This window comes from Symphalangus syndactylus, chromosome 2 (assembly GCF_028878055.3).
Source record: "Symphalangus syndactylus isolate Jambi chromosome 2, NHGRI_mSymSyn1-v2.1_pri, whole genome shotgun sequence".
Lineage (NCBI taxonomy): Eukaryota > Metazoa > Chordata > Mammalia > Primates > Hylobatidae > Symphalangus > Symphalangus syndactylus.
Window position 1 is genome coordinate 101,141,210 of NC_072424.2, and position 21,154 is coordinate 101,162,363.

General features: G+C 32.4%; 1 protein-coding gene across 3 annotated transcripts in view; it reads right to left on the minus strand.

The window, feature by feature from the left end:
- Positions 1-21,154, minus strand: part of TRDN (triadin) — a 407,513-nt gene that overhangs the window by 116,674 nt on the left and 269,685 nt on the right. For 2 of the 3 annotated variants that reach the window (XM_055263048.2, XM_055263039.2), the window contains one exon: positions 9,012-12,126. In XM_055263048.2, coding sequence (XP_055119023.1) covers positions 12,065-12,126 — 62 coding nt within the window. In that variant the 3' untranslated portion in view covers positions 9,012-12,064. Of the gene's footprint in view, positions 1-9,011; positions 12,127-21,154 lie in introns of those variants that run through there. The other variant, XM_063621032.1, reaches the window with a different exon arrangement.

The following is a 21,154-nucleotide window of genomic DNA, read 5'->3' on the forward strand; positions in this document are numbered from 1 at the left end:
ATTGCTCTGAATGATCAAGTATAAATTCAGTTTTATCATTAGTGACATTTAATGAGAATGTTAATAAAAATATTTTGTTGGAGCTTTCTGGCTTGGTGTCAACATCAAACACAGCTAGAACAAAATAAGAAAGTGAAATTGGAAAGTGTAAAGGATTCTAACAAAATTATCAGGCAGTTAAGATCCCTTGGTTCTGTAAAGAACCAAATTCAAAATTCTTAATCTTTCTTACCCAGCTCGCTCTACTGAAGTGCTCAGAAACATAACTTCAAAAACTGTCTCTCTTTCTCTTTTGTAGTTATAAGATGCTCGCTGATCTGAGATATTTTTTCACGAACATAATGAATAATACCAACAAGCCAAACTTTTTGGACTTTTCTTCTGATGGAAAGAATAATTGTAAAGAACCACCTGGCGAGCTTTATCTGAAAGTGCAACGGTATCTGATAATTTCCCAGAGTGTAACTTATAATGTACATCATCACACAGCATCAAAAAAGAAAATAAAATTGTCTCATAACATCTTGTGGTTGCTTCCTAATATGATACTGCACTGTTCCTAAAGTTAATAGTGATTAATTGCATAATTGTTTTAATAGTTAATATGTGAATCCCTTACATGTCTGTTTTATTTTAATTCGAATGCAATTTTGATAATCCAGAATATTTTAGAAAAGATATTTTATAATATTTTCAATCTACTACAAACTCCAACATATAAAATTTATAAGTAAATACAGAGACAGAATTTTCAAGTTGCCTGAATGATTTAAAATATTGTGTTTATAATTATCATGAAGGAAATAATAATATATTGGTGCTTTATGTAACAGTAAATTTGAATTCTTCTGAAAGATATAACAGACTAATTTTACTGTAGACACTGCTCATTAACTTTGTAATTAAATATAACTTGGTCAGGACACCATCTTTAACTTCCTCTTTGTCATAATGATACATAACTGTTCTGTATTCTATGGGCTAAAGAACTCGGTAAATATAGTTTTTTAACATTTTACACTTTTTTCCTGAATAGGTGTTTTAAAATCTTTACAGCATTTCCAGTTGAATTATATCTATACATTGCTATCTTTTTAAACTTGGGACTTTCATTTTATGTATTTCATAGTCTTTATGTTTTATTTAAAAAGAATAAAATTTTGCAACCTATGCAATCCTCTATCTCTAACTGGACAACCTAATTAAAAAGCATAATATAAAATTTTCTTGAATGACATCTGAACAATGTTGTCAGTACGTGAAGACTGTGGGAAGATATTCCTCAAGAAATTGTAAATAAGGGAAATTAGACTATTCTCTCAAATTTTAGTTATATATTTAACATATTTTGGGGACGGAGAATAAGTGAATTCCAAAAGCATCAACTAGAAAATACTATATAACACTTTGTAAATACTTCTTTGAAGAGCTTCCTTCAATTACACTTGTATATTCTAGACAAGCTGGGCTGTATTGGCGTGTTAAAACAGTGACATATACAATGGCATAAGAATGCGAAATAACAGTCTTATGCAGTAGTGTCAGTATTCTAGTCTTTTTGATAAGCTCTTCCTTATAGTAGTATAGTTCTTCAAATTACCTTAGCTGAGGGGCTTCTCTTGAAACAATCTAAATAACCTTTTCCTTTGACTAAATTCTGGTTCAATTTCATAATTACTTGGCTTTGAGGCTGTGTAGCTTGGCTGCAAGCATTGGAGTATTCATATATACACACTTTGATATTCTTATCCTTATGCGCCTTAATAATCTGACTACTAATCAAAATTAGTAGGGTGCGCTTTAGTTCATCTCTATAGCTCTTTCAGAAAGATCAGCAATATGTAAAGATAAAAAAACATAAAATTAGCCCTCCTTTATTTGATAAGAAATTAGACATGCATTCTATTAACTTCTATTTTAATGTTGGGGAGATGAGATGAACTAGGGTATCTTAGGGACAGGGTTGGCTACTGAACCACTAAAGAATACTTTTTCAAAGAAACTTTTATTAGTCATGAAATTTTTCTAGTGTAGTCACATCAGTTTAAGATCTCAAAGCTTCCATGTTTAAATTAAGATAATAACTTTATTACAATACTATAATTTCCTTGAGGGCAGGGCTCAAGGAAATTCCTGTATCCACGTATAATGATAAAGCATTATTTTGTGTAGTTAGGCAGTTTTAACATAAGATTGCTTTAACTTCTCACCTGTCTCCAAAGAGGTAGGTATTATCCATAATTTTATAGATGTGATATCTGAAGCTAAGAGATAAGTAACTTGCCCAAGGTTACAGCTAGCAAATTGGAATGGAAAATTTGAACCCAGGTTATGAGATGACAAAGTTAGTGTTAAACTGCTACACTATGCCTCTGGGAGCATCCTGGATTATAAAGTAGATATCACCACAAATTGTTCCTAAAAGTGAACAGGGTGCATATCTGAATCACCAAATAACATCAACGTTCTTCATAACTGCCAGCCTGCCACAGCCTCGCAAAGCATATGTCTGAAGCAGGGACTAGGTAGTCTAACACATACTCGAAATTCCACAACTATCTGTTGAATGAGTTAACAAATTTGCCAAATTTTGTGCTGATCACATTTTATCAGGAAACTTATTGTCAAATCTTTACACAGTAACCTGATCATCATTATAAACATCTTTCATGATTAGCCATTTTCCAATCTGTAATCTTAGTGTGGCAAAAGTGTCAAGTAAAATGAAATGGCCAATACCTGATAGTTTTCCTGGACAAAAAAGAAAATTACACGTATTTAAATCTAATGTTTACCTCGCATTTTATTTTTTTTGTTATCTAAGAAATTTTGAGTGACTTTCCAAAGTTCAGTACTCTCACACACATATATTACACGTTTATGCCCATTTATTTTTTATAATAACCTCTGATCATCCATTTACAATATAATACATTCTTTATTTCTATGACAATGTTATTCATTATATTCTATATTGTCTTTTGAACTTTTCAAAATGGAAATCCTGTCCTAAAACACATTTATGTGGGATCTCAAGAATCGTTCTCATTATAGTGTAACTGTTCAAATTGAAACTTAATTTATAAGATGATATATATTGAAAAATTGAAGAAATATAATTGAATATAAGAAAAAATGTTAACTGAATAATTATTAACATAATCAAAATAAAGGAGGCTTTTAATATATCTTTCTGCTACTCCTGGTGTAGAATTTCAAAATATACTTCAAAATTAACTTAGTGAACTGGACTAATTCTTCGAGATTACCATGCACTTAAAAAAATTAATAGACCTTAATTTTTAGAGTAGATTTATGTTTACAGCAAAACTAACCAGAAAGTGCAGAGTTCCTGTACATTCTTTCTGTAACAGACTGAATGTGTCCCTTCAAAATTCGTATGTTGAAATCCTACTCCCAATGTTATGGTATGGCACCTCTGCAGATAATTAGGTCATCAGCATGGAACCCTCATTAATCAAATTAGCGGCCTTAGAAAAATAAAAGGAACCCCAGAGAGCTCTCTTGCCCTCTTTTTGCATGTCAGGATACAAAAAGACAGCAGTTTGCAATCCAGAAGAGGGCTCTCACAGCGCAGCACCATTCTAGGAGCCTGATTTTAGGCTTCCAGCCTCCAGATCTGTGAGAAATAAAGTTTTGTTGTTTATAAGCCACCCAGTCTATGGCAGTTTGTTATAGCAGCCCAAACTAATACACCCTCTTCAAGCACACTCAGGCTCCATCACTATCAGTATCCCTCAAGAGTGTGGTACATTTATTACCATCCAAGAAGCAATACTGACACATCACTATCAACCAAAGCCCATAGTTTACATTAGGGTTCACGCTTAGTTTTATACATCATATAGATTTTGACAAAAGTATAATGACACATATCTGCCATTGTAGTTTCATTCAGAATAATTTCATTACCCTAAAAATTCTCTATGCTCCACCTATTCATCCTTCCCTTCTCCCCAAACTCTAGTAACCACCGAGTTTTTAACTTTCTCCATAGTTTTGCCTTTTCCAGAATGTCATACAGTTGTAATTATACAACATGTTGACTCTTCACATTGGCATATTTCACTTAGAAATATAATTTAAGGTTCTTCTATGTATTTTTATGGCTTGACAGCTCATGTATTTTCCATACTGAATAAAAATCTCATTGTATTAATGTACCAGAATTTATTTATCTGTTCACCTATTGAAGGACATCTTGGTTGCTTCCTAGTTTTAGGAAATACAAATAAAGCTGATATAAACATTAGTGTGCAGGTTTTTGCATATACATAAGTTTTCAGCTTATTTGGATAAATACCAAGGAGCATAATTGCTGGATTGCATCATGAGAGTAAGGTTAGTTTTCTAAGAAACTGCCAAATTGTCTTTTTGCATTTCCAAAAGCAAAGAATGAGAGTTTCTGTTGTTCTACATCCTCCCTAGCATTTTGTATTGTGTTTTGGATTTTAGCTATTCTAATAGGTGTGTAGTGGTATCTCATTGTTTTAATCTAATGACATGTTATGTTGAACATCTTTTCATATGCTTATTCCCATCTTTATATCTTATAAGCCCAACTTATAATTTTTTTCTTTCATGGACTTTGTCTTTGGTGTTTTATTTAAAATGCCATTGTCAAACCCAAGGACACGTAAATCTTCTATGTTATTTCCCAGGAATTTTATAGTTTTATGTTTTACATTTAGGTCTATGATCCACTTTGAGTTAATTTTCTTGTGGAGGATGTAAAGTCTATTTTTGAAGGTTTTTGTTTTTTTATTTTTGTTTATGGATGTCCAGTTGTTGCAACACCCATTTGTTCAAAAGTCTATCCTTTCTCCAGTAAATTGTTTTTTCTCTTTTGTCAAAGATCAGCTGATTATATTTTTGTGAGTGCATTTCTGAGTTCTCTATTCTCTTTCATTGATTTGTCTATTCTTTCACTAATATCATACTGTCCTGATTACTGTATTTTTACAGTAAGTTGTGAAGTTCAGTAGTGTCAGTTTGCCACTTAATTCTTATTTTCCAATGCTGTGTTGGCTCTTCTGGGTCTCTTGCCTTTTCATATAAACTTTAGAATTAGTTTGTCAATAGCCACAAGATAACTTGCTAGAATTTTTTTGGAATTGTGTTAAATCTGTAGCTCAATTTAGGAAGAATTGGCAGCTTGACAAAACTGAGTCATTCTATCAATGAATATGGAGTATCTCTCAATTTATTTAGTTTCTGTTTATTTCTTTTATGTGGTTTCCCTCCAACAGGTCTTATACATAATTTTAAAAATATACCTAAGTGTTTATGTTTTTGGTGCCAATGTGATTGTTGTGTTTTTAATCTTGTTCATTTAAATTTTTCATTACTGATATATGAGAGTAACTGACTTTTGCATATTAACTTTGTGCCCTGAAACCTTGTTATATATTCTGTGATTAGTTCCAGGAAGTTTTTGGAATTTTCTACTTAAATAAGTCATATTTGAACAAATACAGTTTTATTTTTTTTCCCAACTTGTATACCATTTATTTCCTTTTCTTATATTGTTGCATTTGCTAAAACTTTTAGTATAATGTTGATGAAGGGGTGTGAGGGCAAACATCCTTGCCGTGTTCCTGACCTCAGCAAGAGAGAGAGCTTTTAATTTCACACCATTAAATAGAATGTTAGCTGTAGATTTTTACAAGAATTATTTACCAAGTTTAAGAATTTTCTGTCTATTCCTAGTTTGTTGAGAGTTTTTAACCATCAATGGGTGCTAGATTTTCTCAAATGCTTTTACCATTACTATTCATAGGGTCATGTGTTTTTTTCTTCTTTAGCCTGTTGATGTTATTGATTATGTAAACACTTTTCAAATGTCAAACTAGACTTGCATATCTGGAATATGTATAATTCTTTTTATGTATTGTTGAATTTGATTTTTTATATTTTAGATTTTTATTAAAATTTTTAAAAATTTCCACATTAACTATATTGCAATCTTTGTGATGGACATGAACACAGAAAGAAAACTGAGGTCCAAGACTCTCAAAAAGGGTTTGGTTGGAGTAAAATAAAAGCCGATGCCATTTCAACAAACCAGAAACTGTTCTTTGTGTTGTGCTTGCCAGAGTGACAGAGTGCCTCCCCTGTGGATAAAGAAGTCCAGGACCCCTTGAGTCCTTTCTCTTGAAAATGATATTATAAAAGGAGGACACAAGTTTGTGTTTTAAAAGATAAACCATATTATATTTAATAGATATTTGTTGAGTGTCTCTTTTCTACTGGGAGCTAGAAAAATAAGGAATGTTGTGTGGAGTTCGAACTGTGTTGTGATGCAACCACATAGACAAATTAAATACGATGATAGAGGGCTCAGAACTCTGGGTGCATAGCAGAAAGACTGGCAAACTTGACCTGAGAAAATGAAAGAAGACTTCACAGAAACACTGGCATTTGTGATGGATTCAAAAACTGATAAGATATGGAATGAAAGAAGAATTAGAAAGGCATTTAAAACATAAAAAAAAAAGCATAAGAATACCATGGAGTGTGAAAGCTCATGTTGTTCTTGAATGGAGAGAGTGGGGTAGAAGCAGTGAGCCTCGGCTGGAAAGCCACACTGAGGCTTGGTAGCAAAGGAACTTGTGGTACCCTCTAAGGAATTTAAATGTATGCTTCCAGTGATAAGGATTTAAAGATCCTAAAGCCAAATTTTTCCTGCCATTGTACCAATGAATTTGCAAAATTTTGCTAAGAGAATATAATAAGTACTGAAAAACTGACTGACAGTACAAAGTCATTATTGCCATGTTGTAAAAACAATCAGAAACCACCAGTCACACACAGTTGTTATCTACATTATCCTATCTCCAGAGACAGTATATTCTTCTGTTCCATTTTTTATAGTTTTTTTTTGGTGTGTGTATCAAGGGCATAATTTCTATACCCTGTGTGCCATTATTACTAATTCTCATGCTTACAACCTTACTTAAAGCATTTTATGTCATTTAATTTGGCACCCAATAGCATGTCTTGTTCCTGAGATGTTTTTGAAATTTAAGTGTACTGTAACATATCAGCAAAACTTTAAATATTATCATTCCATTTAGTAGATTTAAATACTATTTTAAGATATTTTCATTTTATAATCTAAATTGGACTTTCCTGTTGATTGATTGCACTTGCAATCAGAAGACAGCTTGTTCTTCAGCATTGGGGGCAATGTGGAAATGTCTTGAGCGTGGAAAACATGTTTTACAAGTGAGAATTGAACAATATCAGAGATGGAAGGTCCTTTAGAGATGGCTTAATACAATAATATTTGCTTATTTTAAAAAGGCAGTGCAAGGCAAATAAGTAGCCCAGTCACAGAACAAATGATTGATAGAGCTAAACTAAGCCCAAAGTTTTATTTCGAGATATCTCGGTGCTCTATAATTTAAGCAGGTTAACATTTATAATTGCCACTGGCTATCATCAATTATTTCTTCCTTGAAGACCAAAGTTGTAAGTGCTAACTCCAAGTTAAGAATTTTTGACCATGGAATGTAATGTAAAGGCTTGAAATGAGAATGTAGATGCTTTGTTTGGGAAAGAATTTTTCCTTTTTTTTCTGTATAAAAATCAAGTGAAGTAAAACTCAGACTTTTCAGGTCATAATGATGAAAAACTTTTTAACTACTACTTTGACATTCCAAGATCTGAGTGAAATTTTGACTTTTAAAGCATTGCTTTACAACTAGCTTGTAATATATCACTGGTCTATAAAAATTGGGACAATAATAGTCACTAAGATGCAGGTAAATGTTGTATAGAATATTGATAAAGTGTTCGTTTTCATTACTAAAATTACTTGACCTGAAATGTGTAACTTAATTTACAATGAGAATACAGTAACAATGCATTTTTACATAGGGCTGATGGCTTCAGATTATTTCTGTGATTTAATTTTAGAGTATGAAACAAATTTCATTAATTTAGTCCAGAATCTGGAAAAGCAATTGATGATAAGGAACTTTATTTAAGATAATGTATATCAATTTATTTTTTTATCAATAGGCCTTTAGTGGAAAGCTAATCTGTAAACAAAAGAAAAAATAAATAAAAAGGAAACAAAATTTCTCAGGAAACAATCTTTGCTCTGACCACTCAGCTTTGTAATGTAGCAGCTTGTAATATACTTTCTATTAAAGATTCTTCAGGGAAAAAGAGATACAACCCACTGTGGCTTCAGCATAATAGTAGGAGTGAAAGTAAATATTAATAGATAAAAAATGAAACTAGCAGCTCAATAATCTTCTTAAACTCATAAAATGTGTTTTCTTGCTGTGTCGTATGGTGAACATTATAATACATTTCTGATTTCTTTTATATAATCTTGTCTAGAATGTCAAAGGGACATATAAAGTTGATTATTCCCTCACAAACATAATTGACACACATGCCCATTTTTTTGGGGTGAAATTCTCTTTAATGTTGAATGGCAATCCTACCAATGTCTGAATCACATAAATCAAATATTGCATGGCAGAAAGCAGACCTCTATGAGAAATTAATGTAACAATATGAACTTCCATTGAGTATGTATTATTCTGCTGTGACAAGTAGGATTTAGATCTGTCTCTTATTAAAGGAATAGGGTGAGTGGGAAGAAAGAGTTAGAAAAGAAGGGACTAGAAAGTAATTTCCCATTAATGAGATAAAATATAAGAATAAATTGTTTTCATAATATTAAGTAAAATAAGAATAAGAAGAAGTAAAATGTATTATGTGAGTGAGGCAGTGGAGTGGAGAACTGAGTTGCTAATGGTTCTCTTGAAAATATATAAACAACATGAACAAGGAAAGTATCCTCGTTTTCATGCCTTGCCTTCATATAGACCATCTTCTCTCCGAAGCCCATGCTATGCCCCTCACACCCATTCCCCAGCGCCTAGCCAGTTGTGGGCGCTCAATAAATATTAAACAACCAAAGCACAAAGTATTGTCAAGAAGTTTAGAATTCACAGGAATCTATAATATTGTTATTATAATTTAACATTTATTGAGGGTCAACAGCATGACTTAGTCAACATATGCAAATAAGTTATTTTATAAATACATATTAAGCAAATAATTAAATACAATTGTGTTAACTAAATCTTCTGTTTTACTTCATTGATTTTAAATGTAAAATTGTTTCTGTCTTTTTTTATAACTTTGGTACACCAAGAAATATGAACATTCATTATATTCAAATGGATAAAGTTTTCTCAGGGAAATCATTACTCTTAGATATTATTAACATTCGCTTGAAAGTATGGAATAAATCTACAATCAGTACACATCACAGATTTCAAAAAGACCAGTGCATACACAAAGAAGAGAAGAATCTGATCAGGTGGATGAGGACAGTGACAGGTTTACAAAGCTTGCAATAGCACTTAGGTTTTGCCTGGTGTTGTGACAATGTAAAACACTATTACAATTATATAGGGAACCATTGTTTACAGAATAGCATCAAAAGCAAAGGAAGAAACTCTTCAAGTGGACACAAATTAGCCCATTTATGAATTTTGAAACATTCCTTAATTTAAGGCAAAGTCGAATATTTTATTATAGTGAACTCTGATATGTTTATGATCAACACGCTCCAACTTTATACTTAATAAAATGTTTACTGTGTTAAAATTTATTCTTGATGGTTAGTAGACAAATTTTATTTAATTTCCTAAAAATATTTTTGTCGTGTTTCTACTTAACTGACTGTCAAAGTGATTTTTAATTGTTAAGAGAACTGAACGCTACATTATTCTGTAATAAAATTTTCAACTTAATTTTGAGATACTGGAATATCCAAAAGTATTTAAGTCCAGAGATTCAATATGCACAATTATAGTCAGATCACAAAGTGTACTTAAACTCTATTAAGAGTTACAAAAATCATGTAATTTTTCTAAATAAAGTCCACATGTTTAAACAAATAAATAAAAATAAATATTTAAAGAGGATTTAACTATATTTCAATGAATTATAAACTAATAATAGATTATTTATACTTCTGAAGATAGCTAAAAACTACATAAGAAAGCAAAGTATATGTCTTAAAGCATTATGCATAACTATTAGAATAATATGAGAAAATTTATAGAATGTCATTATTTATTACTTCTCATACTACTTTATTAAAAGCACAAAATATATATTTTTCATATCAGTTATTAGTAATAGATACACTATCATAAAAATATGCAAAATATCCAAATATATTATTTCCTATGATTGTTATGGTTGAAAAATATGAGGCCATTGTCATACAATATTTAAAATTGAAATGATTTACTAAGTCAATATAAAAATAGCCATTGAAAGAACCTCATTTTTTTAACACAATCCAAGAGCCTAAGCTTTGATAAAAGAAGATTTTAGTAAACAAAATTATAAAATCATCTGAAGGAGTAAGATCATATCTCTAAAAACCATTTCCAGTCTCTTGTCCACTAGAGGAGACATTATAGAATTAACGAAACTGACACCAATGTGATGATCAGAAGAAAGAAACAATCTGTTTTCAAATCAATTGTCTGTTCGGTACTATTATTAGTGTGGGTGTTTTATATTCTAGTCAATCTTCTTTTGATATACTGTGGCTATGAAAACAACCTATGAATGTCATGAGTAATCAACACTTTTATACTAGAGGGGGAAGGCTGTAAAACTCAATGAAATCAAAGTAGTTTGATAATTTATGTCATCTGTGTTGAAATTGATTTTATAAGAAAAAATGCCTTAGTATATGTTACATGCTTATCTAGAAGTTTATACATTTTCATATCCTTTCACATATGTTTTCATGTTTGCCCTATACAACATCTTGTCAGATGGGCAAGTCAGGGTTAATTATCTTTATTTTTAAAAAAATAAATTTAGACTCAGGAACATGCATAAATGAACACACTGAAATTAGGATCCAGTGCTCCCACTTTATATTTCAGAAACTAAAATTCCACTCTTCTTCCAAAAGAAACCAACAGAAACATCTACTGAATTGTAAAATTTCAGAGTCCCCAGAAGCCAAAATAAATTGGAAAACATTTTCCATGCAATTATAATGGGATTTTATTTTGAAAACCTCAAGGAAATAAATTCTTAACCAATCTTTTTACTTAACTGAATTCTTAACCTTAGTTTACTTATTTGACATGTGAGGGATTGAAGGATTTTCTTGATATATTTATGTCAAAAGTTCTTAACTTCTGATATTAGGATTTCATACATTTAATTGCATCTCAAATTTGAAGGAGAAATCATTTAGACTTTGTTCTTGACAAAATTATTGCAAGTTCTAATTTAATTTATTACAATAAATATAGTAGTATTATATAAGAGCAAAGACATGAGGGAACAACAATTAAAGTTATTAGCACACTTGAGCTCTAAGAGAAGCCACATCACTTTAAATGTTTTAAGTTTAGTGTACTGTAGCATTTTTCTCAAGCAGAGTCTGGAGTGATCTATGTATGATATAGCTACATAAACACAAATAAAATGCATTAAGTATTTTATACCATTATGATTTATAACACTGAAATTTCAGACCTCTTGGGAGAATGAATAGTTAAAGTCATAATATAGTATATATCATAATATATTCTACTTACTTTTGCTGTTATTTTCTTCATTTTAACTTTTACATATATTTTTTCAAGCAACAGAAATAGTTTTGCATATATAGGATTGGACCATCTTTATTTTTCAAATTATAATCAGTAAAGTGGTGTTAAAACCACAAATCAAATAGGAATATGTCTACCAGTCCCCCTGGATCATTGTCTTATTCCCAACAATCTTCAGCATGTCCCCTGATGTAATTAAACAGTTTGTGGAGTTTTCCTGTTTGGAACTGATATTCAAAGTTTAGTTACACAAAAGAAAGACCAACCCAGATTACTGTCTCACATTCTCCCTGGCACAGAAAAGCATGCAAGGACAGTGATAAAGAGTAATAGACTTAAAGGTTATCGTCTTCCGCCTGTCTGAATCCAGTGCTTTCCTCCGCATGTTGTTGTCTTTCTAAAGAAGATAATGTCAACCTCCTTCATTTTTTTTTACCTTGCTCCACTGTCTTGGTTGTTTTCTCTTCCTTCTTTCCAGGTACAGCTGCAAAACAAAGATAAGGTTTAAAGAAGAGTTCCAGACAGAAATATTGCTTCTGCTCAAAAAAAAAAAAAAAAAGCATTTTGGAGTTCTTTCAACGCTAAATCTTTCTTTTACACAAGTTATTTTGAAGCTTCTTAAACATTTCTCATTTCTCTATAATGCAATTGAAACCAGATTTTATATCTAAAGAATTAGAGAAAAAAGTGATAATCCCTTGCATTCTTCTGCCTACATTTCTATAATTGTATCTGCTTTATTCCTTTACACTCTGCTTTGATAAACTAGCTCTACATAGAATTCCACTTGACAGGACTATGATTAATCTACTTACATTCTAGGTTATTGTTGGAGTCACTTAGTGTCTTGTAAATGTCAACTAGATGCTCCTTTATATTCATGCTTAACATGGCTTAATCAGCTGAAAGAATAGTGTAATCATGCTTGAGAGTCATTTAAATATTAAATGAAACCATCCCAAATCATCAGTAACCAAAAGGGGATTATTTGGGTGCTGTACCCCTTTCTCTAAGATGTTTTGCTCTCAGTGAAGTATTCACTGTTTACTTATTTACAGTAGCTGACAGTCGAAAAGTAGAACAGTACAAATGATTCATTCAGAATCGGTGCACCCCATTGAAAGAATTGATTCAAGAAAATCTTCAGAGTTCATTAGCAACCATTAATTGAAAGATTGATGAGGAACTGATTATTGCTATTGCACCCAAGTATCACCCCACATAAAACTGCAAGAAGAAAAAATACAACTTTAAAATGAAGAAATATGTCTGTAGCCAACTTAACCCATTGATGAAACTTAGAAACATTCATTCATATCAGGACAGCCAGACATCTTGTGCTTCCTGATGAGATGCCATGTGGCAGATACAGTATCATCTCTAAAGTATTATTTCCAAGGTATCCAACTGAAATTTAGCTAAGCCAGATTTAGCTTTCAGTTTCATCAAATACAGGATGTATAGAACATTTTAAACCATATTGTGAAGAAATAATTAGACCAATCAAAAATGTCTATAAGGTAACTGGTCCTGATCTTTGTAAAAAGACAGTGTAATTAAGAAGGGAAGAAGGAAGGAGGGAGGGAGGGAAAAAAAGGAGGTGAATTTCACCTTTAATTATATCTGTTGAAAAAAAACAGATATCCAAAAATTTTAATATGCATTGGTTAGAAAAAAATTCCCTATATTTCCAGGAAAGTAACCTATTATTTTACCCAATTATGACCCAAAAATAGAGCAAACCATATGACTGTGAAGCAAGGAAGATGTTAAACTAAAAAGCAAATAAATATGTATGAACCTCACAAATCACACCTGTAGATAAATCTTACATAACACAAGATATTATAGGGTAAATACCAATGAATGCTAGGCTCTTATTTTGCTGTTTTTGTTATATTATAGTCAATATTAGGGTTAGGACAGTGGGAAGGGGTAAGCAAGTTGGCCTTCAATGCTGAAATAAAGGCACAAGTCCCAAGATACTCCTGAGGTGACTTTCCAGAACTGATTTATTACCAGAAAAGAACTGTGCAGTTTAGCCTGAAATTATCAAATTCCCTTGAAGGGCAACCACAATTCTGGTTATTCTAAGGGATTATGTGTCCTAGAAGAAGAAGCAATGAATGTTTTAGAGTGCACAGTCCAGTTTTGCCACTGAATTACTACAAAAATGAGTGAACATGATTTTACCTTGAGCCTTATTCTTTTTGTTAAAAACGCAGATAATGCTACAAGGGCTCTTTTAAGGTCTAAGTGAAAACAATTTATGGAAATCAGCCCAGTGGCAGCCACATAACTCATTAAATAGAAGCTGTTATTATTTTATTAACCTTTGCCTAAAACACAATCATCTCACTTTCATAGGCTAACTCCTATTTATTCATCTAATCTTATTTTAGGGCTATAATACATTTTCTTTAAAAGGCAAATTAAATTTGAAAAATAAAGAAAATTTCTACAAAAATAACATTAAAATTGCTCATAGATGAGTTAGACATAAGTAAGGTGTAAAGGGCAACGTAGAAATAAATATCTGAAGAAATAGCCTGGAATTCATCCCAGAGAAACAAAAAGATGGAAAATATACAAGAGGTTAACAGACATAGAAGATATAATTCATCTTAACATACATCTAATTGAACTTATAAAAGATTAAACAGTGTGAGGAAGAAGCGATATTTGAAGAGATAATAGCTACAACTTCTCTAGAATTTCAGGCACTAGCAATAGGATTCTGGAAGCACAAGAAATCTAAGTAGGGAAAGGATGGGCTAATTTAATTCATATCTTTCCCTTACACTGTAACAATAAAAGAAAATAAAACAACTATTTTCTTTTAAATTGCACAAATCCTAATATTGTCTCTTAGAAAAATATCAGTCTTTCTATGCAGTAGTATCACATTTTGGCTTTAATTTCAGTCTTTTCTGATACCTAATAATGCCACATGCTTTTCATATACTTATCAGCATTTAGATAACCTCTTCTGTGGAGTGACTCTTTAGATTTTTGCCTAATTTCTTTATGTTTTTTAAATTGATTTGTATGCATTTGTAATATTCTAAATGAGTCTTTTAAAAATATATATATATATACACATACACACATATATACATATGCTGTAAATGTCTTCTTCCACTTATATCTTTTTCTCTCTGGTTTACACTAACAGGAGTTTTAATGATAATTAAATTCAATGTATCAATCTTTCCTTTGTAACTAATACTTTTTGTATTCTATTTAAAAAGATTTGCCTCCACCACGGTTATATTTTAAATTTTTCACATTTTTTCCTGGTAGCACTATAATTTTTAATCATTTATATTTAGAAATATAATCCACTGAATTATTATTGGTGTACGGTATGAGATAAAAGTTCACTTTTTTCCTTATGGATACCACTCAGTCTTAATTACTACTGTAGGTTTAAGATAATTCTTGATATCTACTACTACAAACCTTCCAGTTTGATCTTGTTCAGGATTGTCTTGGCTATTTTTAGACATTTGCTTTTTTCATATGAAAATCGAGTCAGCTTATCAATTTAAATAAAACAATAGCAACAACAAGAAATCTGCTAGGATTTTGACTGGGATTATGATGAATTAATATATCATTTTGAGAATTGATATCTTTACAAAATCAAGTCATCTGATTGGTGAACATAAAATATCCCTCCATTGAGTTTTGTACTCCTTAATTTCTCAAATATGTTAAAATATAAGAGATCTTCAAGAACATTATAATTTGTTACATTTATTTCAAGATATTTTATGGATTTGATGCTATTATATTAGAACAGCATTGTAGTCATCTTTCACTTTATTTTCCAAAGTTTTGCTCTGGATTTCTAAAGCAAAGTTATGTTTCATGTGACATTTTATGCAGAAAACTTGCTAGTCACTCAGTTGTAGCAATTTTCCTCTATAGATTGCTTTGAATTTTTTAAGTGGATAATCATATCATTTGCGAATAACGTGTTTTATTTCTTACTTCTCTATTTGCATATTTATGATTTCTTTTTCTGATTTTACTGCACTGGATGGAAAACCCACTATGGCGTGTGATGGAAGTGGTGATCGCAAACATCCTTATTTTGTTTTGATTAGCAGGGGGAAAACCTTTAATTTCCTCCATTAGGTATGATGTTTGCTAATGGTTTTTGCGGATGTTTTATCAGAATAAGTTTCTATTCTTGTGATGAATTATATCAAATGCATCTACTATGATGAATGTAGTTTCCTTTTATTCTGGCTAATTACATCAATTTGTGTGTATTTTAATTTTTTGAGCTTGCATTTCTGAAATTAAACCAACCTGACTGCATTTTATCTTTCATATGTCCTAGCAGACTTAATCTGCTAATATTTTGTTTAGACCTATGCCTCTAGGTTTACAAGAAGTTTATATATATATACACACACACACACATATATACATGTGTATATATATGTATATATACACACACACATACATAGATACATGTGTATATATACATATATATATATATATATATATATATATAGTTGTTGCTCTAGTTAAATTTTGGTATTACAGTAATTCTAACCCCATATAATGAGAGAATATTACCTCTTTTTCTATTCTCTGGAAAATTTGATGTCAGATTGGTGCTAATTTTTTCTTAAATGTTTAAAATAATTCACCAGTGAAACCATCTGGCTAAAATTGAGGGAGAGGAATAGAATTACAATAAATTTAAAATTTTAATTTTATTAAAATGTTTTAGTTTATTGGAAAATCTTTTTATTTGCTTATTATCTATAGAATCTGTAGTGATGATCCCTTTTTATTTCTGATATTGATATTTTGTACCTTCTCTGTTTTTTTATTATTATTATACTTTAAGTTTTAGGGTACATGTGCACGATGTGCAGGTTTGTTACATATGTATCCATGTGCCATGTTGGTGTGCTGCACCCATTAACTCGTCATTTAGCATTAGATATATCTCCTAATGCTGTCCCTCCCCCCTCCCCCCACCCCACAACAGTCCCCGGAGTGTGATGTTCCCCTTCCTGTGTCCATTTGTTCTCATTGTTCAATTCCCACCTATGAGTGAGAATATGCAGTGTTTGGTTTTTTGTCCTTGAGATGGTTCACTGAGAATGATGGTTTTTCTTAATATATTTTCGTAAGCATTCATAATTTTTATTGTATTTTATTGATAATAATATTTTGACTTTTCCTGTTGTACTATTTGATTTCGAAATAAATAGCTTTGGCTCTTTCATTTATTTCTCTTCCTTCTACTTTCCTTGGGTTTAATTTTATGAATTAAAAAATATTGACTTCTTAGCTATCTTTTATTCAGCCTTTTTTTCTTTTCTGATGAATGTTTCTAAAAGCATATAAATTTTATCATACATTTGTTCATTGGATCTCCAAAATTCCACTTTTTCCTTTGACTTATAGAATACTTAGAAATGTATTATTACATTTACCATAGCACCTAGAATTGTTCCTAACATAATAATTAATTTAGATTTGTTTTGTAATTAAATATATCACTTGACAAAAGATATGTCTTGATAATAAATATTTTCAGTTGAGAGAGAAAAGAGATCAGTTTCAATGTTAGTGGTTTTCCTGGAAAAGGAGATTTTAGGTATAGCCAATGATATATGAGGAAAGACAAAGGAGTGGGAAAGACTTAGATGTTCCTAGAGGAAGTGTAGTTTGAGCAGAGGATTTCCAGAGAGGAGATAAGGGATAGTCTAAAAGTAGAGAATAGGACCAAATGCAGAAACCTTTGAAAGCCAAATTAGAGCTACACTTTACAATGTACGCTATAAGAGGCTAGTAAGATGTGTAGTGCCTGAGTCTATTCTATGAATGTTCTGTCTCAAATCAACACGGAAATAAAACACTGACAATTTGTAACTATAATAGAGCCACATAGGTAGGTATTCTTATTCATAATTCTTTTATTCAGAATAATCATTATAAGTATGTTTAGGAAATACATATTTTTTAGTTATTTTAATTGAATCCCCTGAAGGGTAAATGTCTCAGAAAACAACTGAAGTGTGACTTACATATAAAGACCAAGTTTTCTAGTTTTCTTTTCAATGATGGGTTCATAATTCCTGGCACACATATTAAATAGAGAAGGCTAGTCCCTTAAAGTGCTACGTTTTTTGTTGCTCAGAAAAGGTCACTGGAAATGCTGATTATCTATACAGAAAAGATGACATTTCACATAAAATGTTGATCCTTTCATTTTTGGTTCTAATGTAAAATTCATCAATTCTAATTCTATGAAGAGCAAACATTAGAAATAAACAGCTCATCTAAGTAAGTGAATTTTTTAACTGCTTAGAGTCAAAAGAAGACCATCATCAATTTCTCTTTCTATACCACAAGATATCTGGAATATCCTTTAGTGCTGAGTGAAGAAATTTTCTTTTTTCTACTTTTGTAGAAGCATATTTTAGAAAAAAAAATAGATTCTTATTTCACTACTTCAGAGATCGAAACTAATGTAAAGGAGACAAAGCAGCTAACACACTTGGTATGTAATGCCCAGATTAGGGCTATTCTTTACCTAAACTGGGAGCTGGGACATTGGTTTTATGTAGTTTTAGGCTTTTATTTCACTATTCTTCCCTACAATTTTCCTTCAGCACCCAATTCTCCAATACAATTGACATCCCTCCCTTTTTTCTCTGTATCACCCATGGGGGCTCTGATGTATGCCCTTTATTAGCAGTATTAGCAGGTACTTTTTTTTTTTTTTTTAATGGAGTTTTGCTCTTGTCGCCCAGGCTGGAGTGTAATGGCGCAATCGTGGCTCACTGCAACCTCTGCCTTCTGAGTTCAAGCGATTCTCCTGCCTCAGCCTCCTGAGTAGCTGAGATTACAAGCGCCCGCCACCATGCCTGGCTAATTTTTTTGTATTTTGTTTTGTTTTTTTTTTTTTGTTTTAGTAGAGACAGGGTTTCACCATGTTCGTCAGGCTGGTCTTGAACTCCTGACCTCAGGTGATCCACCTGCCTTGGCCTCCCAAAGCACTGGGATTACAGGCGTGAGCCACCATGCCCCGCCTAATAAGTACTTTTAAACAGAGAAGTGAGACTTACTTGGGGGAGATGTATGCTAGAATAGAGGTGAGGAAGTGAGGAGTGGTAAGAAAATATTATGCCATTTGAAGTGTCCCTCATATGACACATATTACTTCCGAGAGGTAGACCTACAGCCGTAGCATAATAAACTATTATTTCCAAAGATAGAATGTTATTATTTCCAAAAATATAAGATACTGCCGGAAATATAAGAACTATCCATAATCTATTCAGATTTTACAGGTACTGCCTGGAGAGGTCATTGACTGAAACATTGCAATAAATCACTAATTATGAAAGAAAAAATATTGTATCAATTTAGTCTCCGGATACATATTATGGTGGAAAGTGGAGACAGAGGTTTCTCGTTAATTCTCAGGTGATGTTAACTACTTAATCTGTTCACAAGGCTATCACTTCCTGCTCCAATCTTCCTACAGTCTTCTAACATAGTCGGAATTATGAACATAGCATTATAGGATTGTTGTAGCACAGAAAACAAGGCATGTCTAAAGATGAAGTTGGAAAAGGATATAGGAGCCAGTTCTTGGGGCACTCTATATGCCATTTTAACAAGCTTGGATTTTATCTTATGGAAAACAGGGGAACAGAGTATTAAATTTTAAGTGGCTTATTCAGTTTTGTGGTTTTACTAAATTATTGTGGCTATTGGGATGTTCTACTAGATGAATATTAGTGGAATAAAAATTAAAACCTGAGGGCAGTATGAGGTTATTTCAGTGGTTCTGGCAGAAGACAATGAAGGCTTCAATTAGTATGGTAGTAATGGCTACAAATAAGAGAAAATATGCTCAAGAAACAGAAACAGTAAGTTGGAAAGAGAAAATGAGTTTAGGTTAAGAAAGATTGAATGTGAAGGGGATTTTTTTTTTTTTTTTTTTTTGAGACGGAGTCTCACTCTGTCGCCCTGGCTGGAGGGCAGTGGCCAGATCTAGGCTCACCACAAGCTCTGCCTCCTGGGTTCACTCCTTTCTCCTGCCTCAGCCTCCCGAGTAGCTGGGATTACAGGCACCCGCCACCACGCCTGGCTAATTTTTTGTATTTTTAGTAGAGACAGGGTTTCACCATGTTAGCCAGGATGGTCTCCATCTCCTGACCTCATGATCCTCCCATCTCGTCCTCCCAAAGTGCTGGGATTACAGGCATGAGCCACTGTGCCTGGCCGTGAAGGGGAATTTAAAAAAAAAATTTTTTTTTTTTTAAGTTTCAGGGTACAAGTGCAGGAAGTGCAGGTTTGTTACATAGGTAAATGTGTGCCATGGTGGTTTGCTGTACCTATCAACCTATCACCTAGGTATTAAGCCCAGCATGCATTAGCTATTGTGAAGGTGAATTTGAAGATATTTATTGGGAAGTTGAACATACAAGCCTGAAATTCATTAAAAAAACTCTGAGATGCGGACACAGGATTGAAAAAACTTCATGATATAGGGCAGAGTTTCAACTTTGAGAGCTGATATATCTCAAAAGGAAATGGTACAGAATGAGAAGTTCAGAGGATTAATAATGAATTATGAGGAACACCAACAAGTACGAGGCAACAGATGAAAGAAAAAACACAAAGTAGCCAGAAATAAAGGCCAGCCATATGGAGAGAACCAGGAGACTATATTGTCATGGTAGCCCAACAACAGAGAAGTTTAGAGAAGTGACAAAGTGATAAATGCAACTGAGAACTCTAGTAACATGAGGATGGAAGGGTTCTGTTGGCTTAGCAATGATGATGTCATCAGCATTGGCTGGAGCTTCAGTGGCATGGTAGGGACAGGAGTTTAGTCTTTGTGGAAGGCCAGAGGCAGCACTAGGACTCCAGCATTCAGAAAGCTGGCTAACATGGGAAGGAGATAAAGTGGTAGAGAGACAGAGAGAAAGAGAGAGAGAGAGAGAGACAGAGAGAGACAAGGAGAGAGAGAGAGACAGAGAGAGACAAGGAGAGAGAGAGAGGTGTAAATCAAGGAAAAGAAGTAATTTTGAATCAGAGAAAAAACATTTTCAAGATGAGGAACAATGCCAGTAACAAGAAAGAGGAGGATGCCACAAAATGGGATGGATGATTGATTTGGAAGGAAAAACTGGAGAAACTGGTCTTAAAGAGAAGGAGAAACACTACCTCTGAGATTAAAAGAGAGATGGATATGTGCCACATTTTCTTTATCCAGTCTATCATTGATGGACATTTGGGTTGGTTCCAAGTCTTTGCTATTGTGAATAGTGCCGCAATAAACATACGTGTGCATGTGTCTTTAATGTAGAATGATTTATAATACTTTAGGTATATATACCCAGTAATAGGATTGCCGGGTCAAATAGTATTTCTGGTTCTAGATCCTTGAGGAATTGCCACACTGTCTTCCACAATGGTTGAACACCATAGAATACTATGCAGCCATAAAAAAACAATGAGTT